At 38.9% G+C, this 15,725-nt stretch overlaps 3 protein-coding genes across 5 annotated transcripts; 1 reads left to right on the forward strand and 2 right to left on the reverse strand.

The window, feature by feature from the left end:
* Positions 1–107: 107 nt before the first annotated feature.
* LOC114824592 (pentatricopeptide repeat-containing protein At3g22470, mitochondrial-like) lies at positions 108–3,600 on the reverse strand. The gene is made up of 3 exons (XM_070820927.1): positions 2,056–3,600; positions 1,669–1,673; positions 108–1,274 (listed from the first exon to the last, which is right to left on the reverse strand). Exons 1-3 carry the CDS (start codon positions 3,459–3,461, stop codon positions 205–207), a joined length of 2,481 nt encoding a protein of 826 aa, XP_070677028.1. The 5' UTR covers positions 3,462–3,600; the 3' UTR covers positions 108–204.
* Positions 3,601–5,127: 1,527 nt separating this feature from the next.
* LOC103400607 (pentatricopeptide repeat-containing protein At4g14190, chloroplastic) lies at positions 5,128–8,492 on the forward strand. Of its 3 annotated transcripts, none has more exons than XR_523776.4 (3): positions 5,128–5,628; positions 5,894–7,597; positions 7,887–8,492. XR_523776.4 is itself a non-coding variant. In XM_008339259.4 (2 exons), exons 1-2 carry the CDS (start codon positions 5,236–5,238, stop codon positions 7,067–7,069), a joined length of 1,569 nt encoding a protein of 522 aa, XP_008337481.1. In that variant the 5' UTR covers positions 5,128–5,235; the 3' UTR covers positions 7,070–7,805. The 3 variants fall into 3 exon arrangements, 1 of the variants encoding a protein (XP_008337481.1); XR_011579873.1 differs by having other exon boundaries at positions 8,092–8,492; XM_008339259.4 differs by lacking the exon at positions 7,887–8,492 and having other exon boundaries at positions 5,894–7,805.
* A 1,198-nt stretch (positions 8,493–9,690) lies between these two features.
* LOC103400608 (cell division cycle 20.1, cofactor of APC complex-like) lies at positions 9,691–12,428 on the reverse strand. Its single transcript, XM_017322728.3, has 6 exons — positions 12,326–12,428; positions 12,121–12,239; positions 11,535–11,810; positions 10,977–11,246; positions 10,323–10,904; positions 9,691–10,214 (listed from the first exon to the last, which is right to left on the reverse strand). The coding sequence occupies exons 2-6, from the start codon at positions 12,196–12,198 to the stop codon at positions 10,077–10,079; spliced, it is 1,344 nt and encodes a 447-aa protein (XP_017178217.1). The 5' UTR covers positions 12,199–12,239; positions 12,326–12,428; the 3' UTR covers positions 9,691–10,076.
* Between the last annotated feature and the right edge of the window lie 3,297 nt (positions 12,429–15,725).

A 15,725-nucleotide genomic window follows, 5' to 3' on the forward strand; every position in this document is an offset into this window, starting at 1 on the left:
ATGAATCTTACAGCTGGGAAGTGCTATCAGGTGTCATACTACCAGGCAGCGAAGTTCCAAATTGGTTCAGTTGCCGTAAGGACGTATAAATACATAGACGCAGTCAATGAAGTACGTATAAATGACCATGGTGATTGTTCTTTCAGATCAAACGAGACAGATCGATGCAGCTCATGTCTGGCTAAAATATATTCCATTACCGGCTCACATAAAATCGAAGGTGGATGAGGTGGGGGGGGGGGGGTGGTGATCAATCAAAGCCGTAACGGAAACAAGAAAAACATGGAAATCTATTCCCGTTTCTAGACCAGGCTTGAGGCATCTATCCTTCTTGGACCATTTCTTACCCAGCTTAAAAGCTCCATCTGTTCTCGCCTTAAATTCTTTGCGAACTTCATCTGTCATCCCTCCACTGCAGAGAGCACCGGAAAGTATCATCAAAGTTATGCAATCGGGTGAGATTCCATGGCATAACATTTCGTCAAACAACCTTGGGGCTTCTCTCCATTGGCTGGTACGGCACAGTCCTTTAATTAAAGAGTTGTAAGTCACAACATCAGGCTTTTCCCCTCTACAGAACATTTCTTCGACAAGATTCAGTGCCTCTGCTGTCTTCCCTTCCGCGCATAAAGCATCCAGTACAGAATTGTATGTTATAATATTAGGCAAGGCTCCATAATCAATCATGGTTTTAAATAATCTCACACCTTCCTCCCAGTTACCCGACTTGCATGAAGCAGAGATCAAGGAAGTAAAAGTGACAACATCAGGCTTTATACGTTTCTCAGTCATTGTTCCAAACAGAGAAAGTGCTTCTTGAATTCTGTCATCCTTGCACAACGCGTTCATTAGAACGCTATATGTGTATACATCTGGTGAAATTCTACCGTTAAACATGCAAATCAAGAAGCTCTTGGCCTTTTCCAACCTCCCCAATTGGCACAATGCATAAACTAGAGTGGTGTAGGTGACAACATCTGGCCTGACTCCATGATCTTCCATTCCTTCAAAAAGAGGGAGCACTTCTTCCCAACGACTCATGTTGCATAACCCATGAATCAAAGAGTTATAACTGATAATATCCGGTACAACACTTTTGCTGATCATATCTCGAAATAAGGTCAAGGCCTCATCCATTCGGCTTTCTTTACACAAGCTATCGATGATTGGATTGTAGCAATCTTGTTTTGGCTCAAACCTTCCATCTTCCCACATCTTCTTAAGAGTCTCCGAGTGCCTTAGAAATTTTCCCTTGTTTCCATAATCCACTGATCATAGTAGCATAAGTTATTTCATTGCATGCGTATCCTTTCATCACACCCCAAGCACAAAAAACTAAAAATTAATAACGATATGGTTAATAAACAAGCCCTAAACTGAAGTCGGTATGCAGCCAACATATATCTGCCGCTGCCTTCTTTCCAGAAGTATTTAGTTTTGCACAAGCTAGGGAAAGCGCACGCTCAAATATCACACACTAAGTAGCAACCTGATTAGCACCAAGTCTCACTAACATCCGAGACTTCCACCATTTAAAATACCTCATGGAATCAACAAATATGAATCCATATGACATCAAATAAAAATAGGCAGTGCCTATTCATTAGGCAATCAATATAGCAAAAGATGAGAATGAGAGTCAACTTCCACCAAAAGATGAAGTTATACTATGACTGCAACCACGCAGAAGACTCGTGATTCAGCAGATAAAATCTCACCTCGGCCAAGATTAGCAGTCATGTTGTCTCTAATCAATCCTCTCGCTGAAATATTCCTTGAACGACCAATTTCTAGAGGAGAGGGACCAACATTTAATTTGGAAGCACCATGAAACGGAGGATCTTGAAGTAACATCACACAAGTAGCGTGTAACAAAAAGGAGAAACATATAACCTCTCATCCTTAGAAGTCCAATTACATATTACCACTCTTCATCAATATAAATTTCAAACCATTCTGCACGTGAAGCATGTAGTTTAGGACGAAGAACCTCCTAAAATTCCTCCCGTTTCTAGACCAGGCATCAATCCTTTTTGGACCATTTCCTTACCAAGCTACAAAGCTCCATCTATTCTCGCTTCAAATTCTTTGCGAACCTCATCTGTCATATTTCCATTGCAGAGAGCACCCGAGAGTATGTTCAAAGTTATGAAATTAGGTAAGATTCCACGGCAAACCATTTCATCAAACAACCTTGTGGCTTCTCTCCATTGGCTGGTCCGGCACAATCCATTAATTAAGGAGTTGTAAGTCACACAATTAGGCTTTTCACCTCTGCGGACCATTTCTTCCACAAGATTCAGTGCCTCTTCTGTCTTCCCTTCCTTGCATAAAGCATCCAGAACAGTACTGTATGTAACAATATCAGGAAAGACTCCATAATCAATCATGTTTTTAAATAACCTCACACCTTCGTCCCAGTTACCAGACTTGCATGAAGCAGAAATCAAGGAATTAAAAGTGACAACATCAGGCTTTATACCTTTCTCGGTCATTGTTCCAAACAGAGTAAGTGCTTCTTGAATTCTTTCTTCCTTGCAAAGAGTGGTCATAAGAACATTATAGGTGACAATATTAGGCTTGACTCCTTGGTCTACCATTCCTTCAAAAAGAGACAGCACTTCTTCCCAGCGACTCGTGTTGCATAACCCATGAATCAATGTGGTATAATTGAAAATATTCGGTACAACACTTTTGCTGATCATATCTCGAAATAGGGTCAATGCCTCATCTATTTGTCTTTCTTTACAGAGGCTATCGATGATTGGATTGTAGCATTCTGGGTTGGGCTTGAACCCTCCATCTTCCCACATCTTCGTAAGTATCTCGAGAGCCTTAGAAGTTTTCCCAGCTTTGCATAGTCCATTGATCATAGTAGCATAAGTTATTTCATTGCACGCGTATCCTTTCGTTTCTATTTCTTCGAAGAACTCCATTGCCTCCGCCAGGGAACAATTCTTGCAAAGCCCATGAAGAAAAGTAGTTATAGAATGAGCATTGGGTTGAAGACCGTATTTAAGGGTAATTGCTAAAACAGAGAAACAAGCGTTCATCCGGTTCAGCCGGCACAAGCAATTCAGAAAAATATTCATTGTACAGACATCAGGTCGGAATTGAGCGCAACCCATCAACTGTTTACACATAGAAACCACAGCAGAATATTCCTTCATCTTGGAGAGTGCCCCCAACAAATAATTCAAAGTCCAAACAGAGGGCAAGGGTTTGATTTGAATCATGGAATAAAAGTAACCCAAGGCTTCATCTTTCCTAATTTTTCCAGATTTGCATCGAGTCTGAATCATACTCTCCGACACCAAATGGGTTTGTTTAATTGTATGCGTACAAGTAGGATTAGCATTAACAGCGTCGGAATGAAATCCCCGACTTGGATTCTGCAGAATGGTAAAAATGAAAGAAGGAAGATTACCTGGGAATGGAATTCTTGTAGTTATCCTTTTCATCGTCCTCTTCAGTTTCAGTTCGCCGGACAAATTCAGCAAACCTCACTTCGTTAAACTAGTCATTTTCGAGGAAGAGGAAAAATTAAGGAACGCGAGTTTGAGGTTATTGTTTTTTTTAATTTATTTTTCTTCCCAAAACTGCTTCGGTGTGAATAAATAGCTGTGGAAAAAAAATAAATAAATGTCTGATAAATTGTAGTTCTAAAAGTATTTAAAAAAAAAGGATAGAATTGTTAATATAAAAATTTCATTAATTGATAGTATTCACTTGCCCCTAATTAAAAAATAATAATTTTTTTTTAGAAGCATGTGTAAAGTTGCTTCTAGATATTAAAAAACATTTTTTTTCATTGATGAACCCAACTGATGGCACAACTTTTTAGGAAAGTTTAAACCCCATCAAAAGATCAAATTATTTAGATAACGCTTGTCTTGCCAAATTAAGCTGGAAGGTGTTATCTCAAGAAAATAATTGATGGTCTAGTTAGTAAAGAATAAAATACCTTATGCAAGATGACTTTCTTCGTTGCGAGATTAAGCAAGATCACTTTTTGGCCTGGAAAAGTATTCTTAGAAGTAGAGATGTGCTCTAGAAAGGCATGAGATGGATCGTAGGTAATAATCAAGATATACGCTTGAAACCGTTGGATTTTTCCTTACCCACTTCCAGCTTGCTCCTAAGGATCAAAGAAGTGCTTTAGACTGGAAATGGTTAGTCATTTTATTGAAAATAACTGTTAGAATCACTTCAAATTTAATCAAGTGTGGATATAGTTAAAAAAAATTGTAATGTTACGATCTGCTTCCTCTAATGGTGAGTTTTGTACCAAATCAGCAACGTGGTTGCAAAATGAAGAATGACAGCAGTTAATCAGAAAGAGTTTGTTAAGAAAAATGTGGAAGCTAACCAGTAACAATTTATCGGATATGCTTGATTGGTTGAATAGTTTGGATTATTCAAATTCAAATGAGTTAAGTGACCTTAGTAGAGTTTATATTTGTTGGGAGATTTAGAATGATAAAAATAATTAAATTTTTTCGGGGTGATGTGCCCTATCCTTAATACTTGAGTAATAATGCCTTGATTATATTAAAAGTTTTAAGATGGGAATAGGATTCTCTACTCCAAGCAAGTAAACGCACATACTGTGACATAATTGACATAGAGATTATGCGACCATCTCTATGTCTGCGACAATATCTTCAAGTCCCTGCCTGCATCATGACAAAACCTTGCAATATAATATGTGTCAATATAATATGTTGCAAGAGAAAGAGTGAAGAAGGAAACGAGTGTGTGAAAATCATTGTTTAACGTAAAAATAGCATGTGTCTCACATTGCCACATCAATATTTAACATTTGACCAAACTATCATCTTATATATATAGGGATAAGGATTGTCTGCCCTCTCACTTCCGGTGCCCTCCTGTTTTGTGTGGTCACGGTTAAGCCAATTCAACATTTTATATTGTTTTTTTATAGAAATAATAAGACAAAAATGAATAGTAATATAAAATGTTGACGTGGCTTAACCGTGATCACATAAATAGAAGCACAAGGACATCCGAAGTGGAAGGGCAGACAATTCTTATCCTATATATAGTGTGTAAATATATCAAAATTTGAAAGAATAGATTGTAACGTGAGAAAATTAAAACCGTCCCGACTAATTTTTGAAAATGGTTGAAATGCACTAAAGCCTCAAACAAAAATAAAAAATAAAATGGAAGGGAGGAACGAGAGGCAACCCACGGAAGCAACCAGATTGGAAGATGGAGAGTGTTGTGCCCCTGCACCGTTTCCATTGCCTAATACCACCGACATGGAAGCTCAATCACAGTACCAACAGCTTCCTCTTCCCCAGAACCCTAACCACAAAACGCTCCCCCAAACCCAGAACACCATTCCCTTCTTCTCTTTGCTATTCCGACCCATTTCCGCCACCAGATGTAGCCGCTCCACGCGGTGGTTCTACAAAGCACACCACCCTCCTTGTGGAGACTTTCCATGAGCACCAGAGGCTCAAAGACTTACTTGTGAAGGTCACCACCGAGGACTGTTTGCCTTTACAATTGCTTGCAGATGATGGTGATTGGACCAAAGACCAATTTTGGGCTGTCATCACATTCCTCAACAATGCTTCCAGGTCCAAGGAAATTCTTCAGGTTTCTCTCTCTCTCTCTCTCTCTCTCTCTGTTGCTAATAATATTCTAATAACTACTGGATTTGGAATTTGAATATTGGGTTTTTAGGAAAAATGAATTGGGTTTTTAGGAATTAAGCATGTTTGATTTGGATAATGTTTTTTACCTTCCGTTCATTGCTTTTCTTATATTTTTCTGACCATCCAAACAGAGCATCATGACGAGTAGTTTTTTGGATAATTTCTTATGTTTCTTATTGTAATGGTGGCTTGGACACTTTGAACAGTTGTTTGAGATGTGGAAGAAGATCGAGAAATCGCGGATTAATGAGTTCAACTACAGCAAGATAATAGGATTGTTAAGTGAAGAGGGCCTCATGGAAGAGGCAGCGCCATGCTTTCAAGAGATGAAGAGTCATGATCTTAGGCCGTCTTTGGAGGTTTACAATTCAATGATTCATGGTTTTGCCAGACAAGGAAACTTTGATGATGCTTTGTTTTACTTTAACGAGATGAGAGAAATGAATGTAGCTCTAGAAACTGATACATATGATGGGCTTATTGAAGCGTATGGGAAGTATAAAATGTATGATGAGATGGGTATGTGCGTGAAGAAAATGAAACTAAATGGCTGCCCACCTGACCACATTACATATAATTTGCTTATTCGAGAGTTTTCAAGGGGCGGGTTACTCAAAAGAATGGAAAGTGTGTATCAGTCCATGCTTTCTAAGAGAATGTTTTTGCAGTCTTCTACTTTGATTGCAATGCTTGAGGTTTATGCAAAATTTGGGATCTTGGATAAGATGGAAAAGGTTTATATGAGACTTTTGAACTCCAGAACACTGGTGAAGGATGACTTAATTAGGAAACTAGCTGAAGTTTATATCGAGAACTATATGTTTTCAAGATTAGAGAACTTGGGAGTTGATATTTCTTCAAGATTTGGTCAGACTGATCTAGTTTGGTGTCTGCGTCTTCTATCTCGTGCTGGACTTCTTAGTCGAAGAGGAATGGATTCCATTGTTGAAGAGATGAAGGAACAAAAAACCCCGTGGAATGCAACGGTTGCAAACACTATCATGTTAGCTTATTTGAAGATGAAAGATTTCACACACTTGAGAATCTTGCTCTCTCAATTACTAACCCAGGGTGTGGAGCCGGATATTATCACAGTTGGAATTCTATTTGATGCAAATATGATTGGCTACGACGGGTCTGGGACTTTAGATATATGGAAAAAGAAGGGCTTGCTCCAAAGATCTGTGGAGATGAATACCGATCCCCTGGTTCTCACCACATTTGGGAAAGGACATTTCCTTAGAAACTGTGAAGCAGCATTCTCCTCGCTTGAGCCTGACTTTAGAGAAAATAAAACATGGACTTACCATCATCTCATTGATTTAGTCTTAAAACACACCGAATCTAGCCTCAAGATGAAGGATGCAATGAAGTCAATCTAAGCTAGCTTAGCAAAGTTACCCTTTTCTTTGGTCCGAAAATATCTTTGAAAAGATACTGTTATTCAAACTGTTGTGTTCATGTACTGACCCAAGGGACACTTTTGTACATAAATATGTGACAGAACCTCTTAGGATAGATTTTAGATAATCTTCAAAACATCTGCTTCCTGGAATGCGGGATATTCAGATCATAAAGAGGAGAATTTACTGCTAGACGCAATGCAATGTTATTGGACAAAGGTTGTCTGCTAGAGGCTACTAATGCAACTTGACATCTGCATTTCTTGAATTGATATCCCTTCTGTGCTACCCTTGCTGTGCCCCTTCATTCTGGATTAATCGCATGTTTGGTATCATCTTTGGGAGCCAGGTTTTGAAACTTGATTTGGCGAGTGAACAAAATTCTGTAAGCACAAATCATTCCATCATGATAAGGCAGATTCGGTAGACATTGGGAGTGGTTAACTCAGAAGAGCAAAGACATGCCCGATGTTTATCACAGAAGGGTTGCTGGTCCGGTGGTGGATGGTATGCTATAAAACTTCTTTTTTCATTTTCTCAGAGAGATTCTTGGTAATCTTTATAGGTGTCATTTTGACTAAAGCAGTTTGAGTTTGGATTTTGAATTATAATTGTCGGAAATCCTAGAACCTACATAATTTGTAAATTTGGCACACGTTGTAGCGAAACATTGCAAGGGAAACATGTTTACAGCAATGAGATTTATTTTCTACTAGTTAATTTCTTCCTTTTTGTTTCTTTTGCTAATTTGAAGAAATACTTTCCTAATCAATAGCTCGATCCGAAATTAATACAGGAAAGTGCTTTTTACCATGCTAGCTGCATATTATCTACTTTCTCTAGAATGGAAGAGTTGGGATACTTTGTTCATTCCTAAAAGTATTACCCGGATCGATGTTGGTCTTAATACGCACCAATCGATCGAAATTATCCTTCAAGTACCTGGTTCCATAGACTCTTCCCTCAGAATAGCTTGCCTTGCCATTGTGGTTGATCCCCAGGTCAAGATCTTTGTAGATGAAGGCGGCTTCCCTTGGATTCATGGAAGCAAAAGGAATCATGTACTCGCTCTCTGATACACAAAAGTGGCCTCCATTTCTAATTTTCATCTGCAAGTTATGCTCGTGAGCACAAACGATGGCTTGTTGCACTTGAGATTCGCGCAAGGCAGTGATGGTAAGGAACGTTTTGGGGTTGAGGATGCGTTGAAGCGAAGATTTCCGATGTATGATTGGAAAACAGATGAGCAAGAAGCACTGTTACGAGTGTAAATTGCTGCACTGATTGGATGATGAGCGCTCAGTTTGTAAATGTTTCTGAAGCCTAAGGGGATGTACATTTTTTAGCATTCATGTGATGAGATTTTGTATGGACCATGCGCTTATATGAATGTGATTTCATCCTTCTGAGTTCTGACAATAATTGGTAGGTTGCTGGTATCCGGTACCAGAATAGTGGTACTAAATCCGTACGCAGTATCCCAAGCTTTTTTTTTTTTTTTTGGTAAAAGTATCCCAAGCTTAGGGCCGAACTGTTTTGCACTCCGAAAGAGTCATCCTGCACTCCTCGTTTATATAATAATATGACGGAATTGCACCTCTGGGAGGTGGCCTTTTCGAAGTACCAATAACATCTCAAAGTCCTTCACAAATCATACTCATAAAGTCCTAAATCTTTGGTAGTTCTCTCGTCTTCCTCTTCGACTTCATCGTCCTCATCCTAACATGTATGTCTTCTCCCTCCTGCATTGCTCGTCCAAGCGTCGGCCTCTCTGCCCATATCTTGTCCACATCAGGCCTGCATACACAACGCATGCTTCAACGGCGTTAAAGAAGTCCTCCGTTCAAGCACAAAAAGCGTCAGAGACTCAACAGACGGCAGCTTCTTATACATGTCATCCAACACGGGAGCCTCTGAGTCAAAGCAGAAGTGTACAAGTGATCTCTATTGAAATGCCTTAAAATCATTCATCCACTGTACGCAGCGCGTGTAAGGATTCAAGACGATCATAGGAAATGTAGAAGCTAGCGCTTCGGAGATGACAGGACCAGTAGTGCACCAAGCAAGAACATAATCAAGCCGAACTGCACGAGCCCTGACAATCGAGATAACCTGAAGTAGTAGCCCCATGACTTCTCCATCGAGCATTCGAGACATTCTACAGAACAACTCTTCAGCATAAACTTCCTCATAAAACCCGGTAGCAAACAGCATCCCAGGTTTGCACTAAAAATCTCAGCAGGGTCAAGGTCCATGACATACGCACAATATTAGATTCGTCTGTCTGGCTAACCAACCGACGAACGAAGGTTGTTTTACCCTGTCATATATCATTTGCGAGCTAATTAAGTCGAAAAAATTTGTCAAAATATAACCATTGCCTTTGAATGCAAAAATACAGGGGTTAAATTGACCGAAAATATGTCGTCATCAACGTGGAACATCACTCAAACTACAGGGACTAAACTCATGATCTGCCAGTACACCAATCTCCACCTCCGCATAGTGGTGGTGCCGACGCCATGTGCACATCATCACCGCCACCATGAGGTCAAGGTTCTCCTTCATCTTACATAATAGCAAAAGAATAGAAAGAAGAATTTATATCAAACTGCTTTATTTCTTGTAACCATATACAGTAAATAATACACATTTGCATCAACACTCCTCTTTCTTTTTCTTTTCCCTGTTACAAACTTATAGTAAAAAACATATACTCTTATCTGTTCAGTTTTGGAATCCACCACGAAAACAAGGTCTGACCTCAGGAGAAATCAAGTCTAGCTAAAAGAGAGAAGATTAATGGGAAAGCATCTGAAGATAGGTCAACTTAGAGAGGCACTTGTCATGATCTTCGACGAATGCAGCAATAAGCAAATAGCACTGCACTTTCTTCTCCTGTTGCAGATTGTCCCAAGACTCCCAACAACAGAGGTCAGCTTCAACATATGAACCACCTTAAAGCCGCAGTTGCTTTTCCTGATCTTCAACGTATGCAGTAATCAACAAATGGCATTGAACTTTCTTCTCGTGGGGGTTTAGCAACCTCAGGAATCCCAAACACATTCCAAAACCGAAGAGTCTCATCCGCGGCTGCAGTGGCCACAGCACATCCATCTGGGCTCTGAAAGCATAAAAAACACGGTTAGAAACTACAAAATCAAGTTGTGACCTAGCCTTTTTCATTAACACAGTTCAACTTATCAAAAGTTAATTTTTCTGAAATTATTACCTGAGTCATAAAGAGAATTCTGGATGTATGGCCACTGAGCTCTGCCATCCTCACCATCGAAGGGTATTTCCAAAGGACCAGGTGATTCTGGCTAAAACCGTGAGAACTAAGCAATTCACGCTCATTCTTGCTCCACACCAGACCACACACTTGTGAACCAGTTTCAACCGAGTTCAAGCACGAGCCCGTGTGTACATTCCAGAACTTAATGCACTGGTCACCTTCACCTCCACCAGAGGCCAGCAAATTCCCTTGGAATGGACACCAAGCAAGGGCCTTGACTGCTGCAGAGTGGTTTTGAAGCCTGTGAAGCCACTGGTGTGATGAAGTTGAAGAGATTGCCGACCTATCCCATATAAAGAGAAGATTGTCGTTCCCTCCACTAGCTAATTGTTGGCCCGACGCTGACCATTTCAATCCACAAACTTCCTGATGGTGACCGATGTAGGTTTCAACTATATGAGATCTCACTCTAAGGTCATTGTTGATTATTCTACTATCCCCACCGCCTGTGGTAAGTATGTGCTTGTTCCACGCCAGTGAACCCACTCTTTGTTGGTGACCATCTCTCAACACTCGCAACTGCACAATGAGCAGTAAATTTAGCAGCAAGGTTTTGTTTAACAGCAGAATAAGCAATAACAATGTTCTTACCAGTTTAACAGAGATGGAATCCCACAATTGAACATTGGAATTGTTCAAGCCAACAGCAACGTGCTGCCCATCAGGAGCCCAACTGATGCTTGTAACGGGGCCAGCTTCATCATCAACTGTGACAAGTTCTTCAACGGATGCATCAGAAGCACTCCATAGGTACACTGTGTTTCCTAGAGCAATTGCAAGAACATTATTGCTGCTCCAGTCGAGTACATTCAAGTAGAAATCATCTACAATCCCGGGAGCATCCAGTGTCCTCTCTGAACCCTGCAAAATCAATTTGGAACAATAAGAACAGCCACATAACAATGGTATAACGCACACTACAACCAATGATTCAGGCAAAATCCTAAGCAGAATTACATTCCCTTATACGATCATCACTGGAACACACAAACTGCATGTTATCATCATTACACACAGAGTACGAGCAGACTTACATTCCCTTATGTCTAGCATTACCTATGTGAAACAATCTTAGAATCCAAGTAGACATTTTTTAGCAGAAGTGTTCATAATCCAACTTCACATATGACAGTACTAATGCAATTATACCTGAGGAATCTGTCGACGGGGCTTGGCAGATTTGGCATTATGAGGAGGGGGTGAAAGTAGCCTCCTCGGAATGGCTTCAACTGGTGTTGGTGGCTTTTCCTTGAATGTCAGGATTCGCGGCCGGTTCATGTTAAACGTCTCATCCAGTAGCTTACGGTACGCCTCACTTGATGGAGAGCTTACAACCGAGTTCTCTTTGCCTTTTCTCCCTCCGGTGACCATGTAATTCGCGTAATCAAGGTCCATTGCCGCTCGATTCGGTATAAACCTGTCCAGCTGTGAATACCAAAAGACAACATCAGAAAACGAAAACCCAAGACACACTAAACCTCTGGTGGGTTTCCAGTAAAATAAAGGTTAAAGAAAATTAGCTGGCCGCTTTTGAAAAACAAATCTCGGAATTCGGTTTTGTTTTCATTAAGCAATCAAAAACAAAGATTCGCCCAATTCTTGAAGGAAAAAAGCCCTAAAATTGCAACGATGCAGATAATTAACAGCAAACCCAGGAGAAATTCATACGGGAAAAATATGTAAACCATAACAATTTGAAACAAATCAAAAGAACCCAGAAGGGAAACCCGCTTACATTTTCCCGATTGCGCTTTCTCGGAAGGAACTGTTCTTGGAGAGGGCTTCGGTACTTGATCTTTCGTGATGAATCCATAGGCGGAAACACAAATTAACAAGAAAAAAGAAGAATAAAACCTGCAAATAACAAGATCAAATTAAATTCAAATAAACCCAACGCGAAAATCACAGAAAATAATATATAATCTGATATAGAAACTAACAAATCGTAAAAAATAGAGAGCCTTGATCTTTTTGTGCGAGAATCGAAAGCAATGCGAAAGGTGATCAAATTATCGAACAGGTTTCCGTTGTGAAATTTTGAAGAGTTTCGAGTTCAACGGCTACGTTTTAAATAGGTTTCCGTTGACACTTTGCTTGACCAAAATACCCTTTACATGGTACTTACTTCCGAGAGTGATTCTCGCCGGATTCTCTTTGTGAGGATTCCGAGGATCCTTCAATCATATATGTTTATCGTACATCGTACGATCATTTTTTGTCAGGTATTATTTGTATTTAATTTTAAATAAAAAAATTACAATGATTTTTTACCGCATTATGTACAATGAACGAATTTAATTAAATGATTCTTATAAAGAAGATCGGGTGAGAATCCTCTTGGCTTACTTCCATGTACAAACCCGAATATAAAATTTGCTATTGTAGTTTTGGGTCCCTCTAGGGTAGCTTAATTTACTGTAAGAGTAAATTGTAACTATGGTCCCTGAACTTTACTCAAATTGGAGCAATGGTCCTTCAACTAAAAATCCATTACCATTGGTCCTTCAACTCATTAAAACGTGCAGCTATGGTCCTTCAACAAAAAATCCATTACCTTTGGTCTCTTAATTTTAATTCAACTGGAGAAATGGTCCCTTAATTTTATCCCAATTGTAGCTATGGTCCTTCAAGCATAACTCGTTTTGACAAAATTTTTTACGTAGTTGACAAAAATGACCATAATTACACACTTTGATGAGTTGAGAGACTCTAATTAAATAAATGGTTATTCCAACATAACATATTTTGACAAAATTTTGAAGAAATTAATGAAAATGACTATAGCTACACATTTTGATAGGTTGAGGGACCAATGGTAATGGATTTTTAGTTGAGGGACCATTGCTCCAATTTGAGTAAAGTTCAGGGACCATTGCTACAATTTACTCTTACTCTAATGTTATAACGTTCAACTATAATATACTATGTTAACAGTGTTATAATAATTACGTCATTTTTTGTTATTAACTTGAATCTTATTATAATTATGTAACGTTAGAGTTAATTTTGAACCATCATTGTGTATCTTAAATAATATTGCTAGCAAAGAGTCCACTACGTCTACAATCTTGGAGTATTCAAGATTATCTCCAATGCCTTACTTTTAATAAGGGATAAATTATAATTATCTCCGATACTTTATTTTAATAAGGTACCGTAGAATTTCCTTTTATTTTGAGAAAATGAATTAGCTAACTATCTTAATTTACTAAAATTAAATATTATTACGTCATTTTTATATAACTTAGAACCGTGACTGCAATTGAAAATATTCATACGTATTTATAAACTTTCTAAACTCCAAAATTTTGCAACTTTAAGTTTATAAATTAGTGTCCAATTTGAGAGCAAGTTAAGAAAAAAAAAGATAAGAACTCAGAAAGAACTATTTATCCATAATAGTCTATTGTATGCGTGTGAGCTTGCGTGTGACAATTTATTATTTTATATGTTATATTATACTTGTAATTTTTATTATGTTTTATTTTTTTAATACAAGCGATTGTTTACGTAATGTCAACAATAGTAATTATAGGATTCTTAATTTGTCATATCCCGATCCAGGCTCGACTTCGCCGTAGCATGATATTATCCGCTTTGGATCCCGACCACACCCTCACAATTTTATTTATGGGAACTCATGCGAGTAGAACTTCACAGTGGATCACCTATCCTGGGAATGCTCTGGCCCCATACTCGCTTAACTTTGGAATTCCTGCGGAACTCGAAGCTAATGAGCTCCCAAAAAGCCTCGTGCTAAAAGAGGTGGGCATGTACATATAAGGCATAGATGATCCTCACCCCTAGGCGTGTGAGATCTAACAATCCACCCCTCTTAGGGGCCCGACGTCCACATCGGCACACTTCCGGCCAGGAAGTGGCTATGATACCAAATTGTCACATCCCGACCCGGGCTCGACTCCGCCGTAGCACGATATTGTCCGCTTTGGACCTCAACCACACCCTCACGGTTTTGTTTCTGGGAACTCACGCGAGCAGAACTTCCCAATGGGTCACCTATCCTGGGAATGCCCTAGCCCCGTACTTGCTTAACTTCGGAGTTCCTACGGAACCCGAAGTCAGTGAGCTCCCAAAATGCCTCGTGCTAAAGGAGGTGGACATGTACATATAAGGTATAAGGATCCTCATCTCTGGGCGATGTGGGATCTAACATAATTAAATCCTAATATTGAGGGATTCTTATAATATAACTTAGGTACGAGTTAGTGTTGGTGATATTCTTGAATACTTGTCCACTTGTCTTGTTTCTTTGAAATTAGCATTAGTTGCAATACTCCCTTGAGTTCATTTTTGTATACCACTTCATTATTTGTTACAGGATGAGTTTTACTTAATTTACCCGCTTTACGAATCTCAAAAACCTCAAAAACCAGTTTCATTCAATGATATATAATGTGGTTCAATGGTATATAATGTGGTGGCGATTTTAAGTTCTTCAAAGCGATGATTATAATTTAATCCAACAGTCAAGAGATGACCTTAAGAGAAAATTTAAAAAATAAACAGTTGGATCGTTAAGATATATTATTGAGTGAGCTATACAAGAGATCCACGATATATGTTTTCTTGTTGAAATGAAGTTTGGTCAGCTGGATTTTGTTTTTATTCAACATCTGTTTTCTTTATAGGCACACAAGTATATAGCGAAGTCTGCAAAGGAACTCCCTAAACAAAACAACAATTGTTTAATTTTATATATGTGATACCATATTAATATTTTAGGAAGGCGACTGTTAATTATTGCAGTTTTTCTGTTCAACAATGAGATCAGTTGGTCCGAACGATTGCAAAACAATTCAAATCTTCCAAATTAAAAGACAACATTCATAATTTTCTTTGATTAAACGTAAAATATAGTGATATAGCTAGTCCAATATAGACTAATCTAATCCTCCATATCAAATATGGCCTTTAATTAGGTAATATTTAACTTTCCGGCAAGCAACAGAAGATTGAAAAGATGTGAATATCCAATCAATATCTTATTCAACTGAGGCAATAAAATGTGTAAACTTCATACATATACTGATATACAAATACTGCTTCGAAAATAAGAGAGGAAGCTAAGCTAAAGAAACTTCGTTACGTGTTAAGCAATCAATCTAAGTGTTACCAGAAATTATCATCTCGAACTCTCTCATGGTTTTGAAAGGATCGTCAATGTCGACATTCTTTTCCATCTCAATGAGGGCAAGCCGAGTAGCTTCTCTGTCTCTTTGGCGATTCTTCTTTATCAATTCATTGGCTTTGGCAAGTTCAGCGGCTCTATACTTCTCAATCACGGCAGCGGGGGTTTCAGGGCGTTGCGCTTTAAGAATG

Source organism: Malus domestica, chromosome 04 (assembly GCF_042453785.1).
Source record: "Malus domestica chromosome 04, GDT2T_hap1".
NCBI lineage: Eukaryota > Viridiplantae > Streptophyta > Magnoliopsida > Rosales > Rosaceae > Malus > Malus domestica.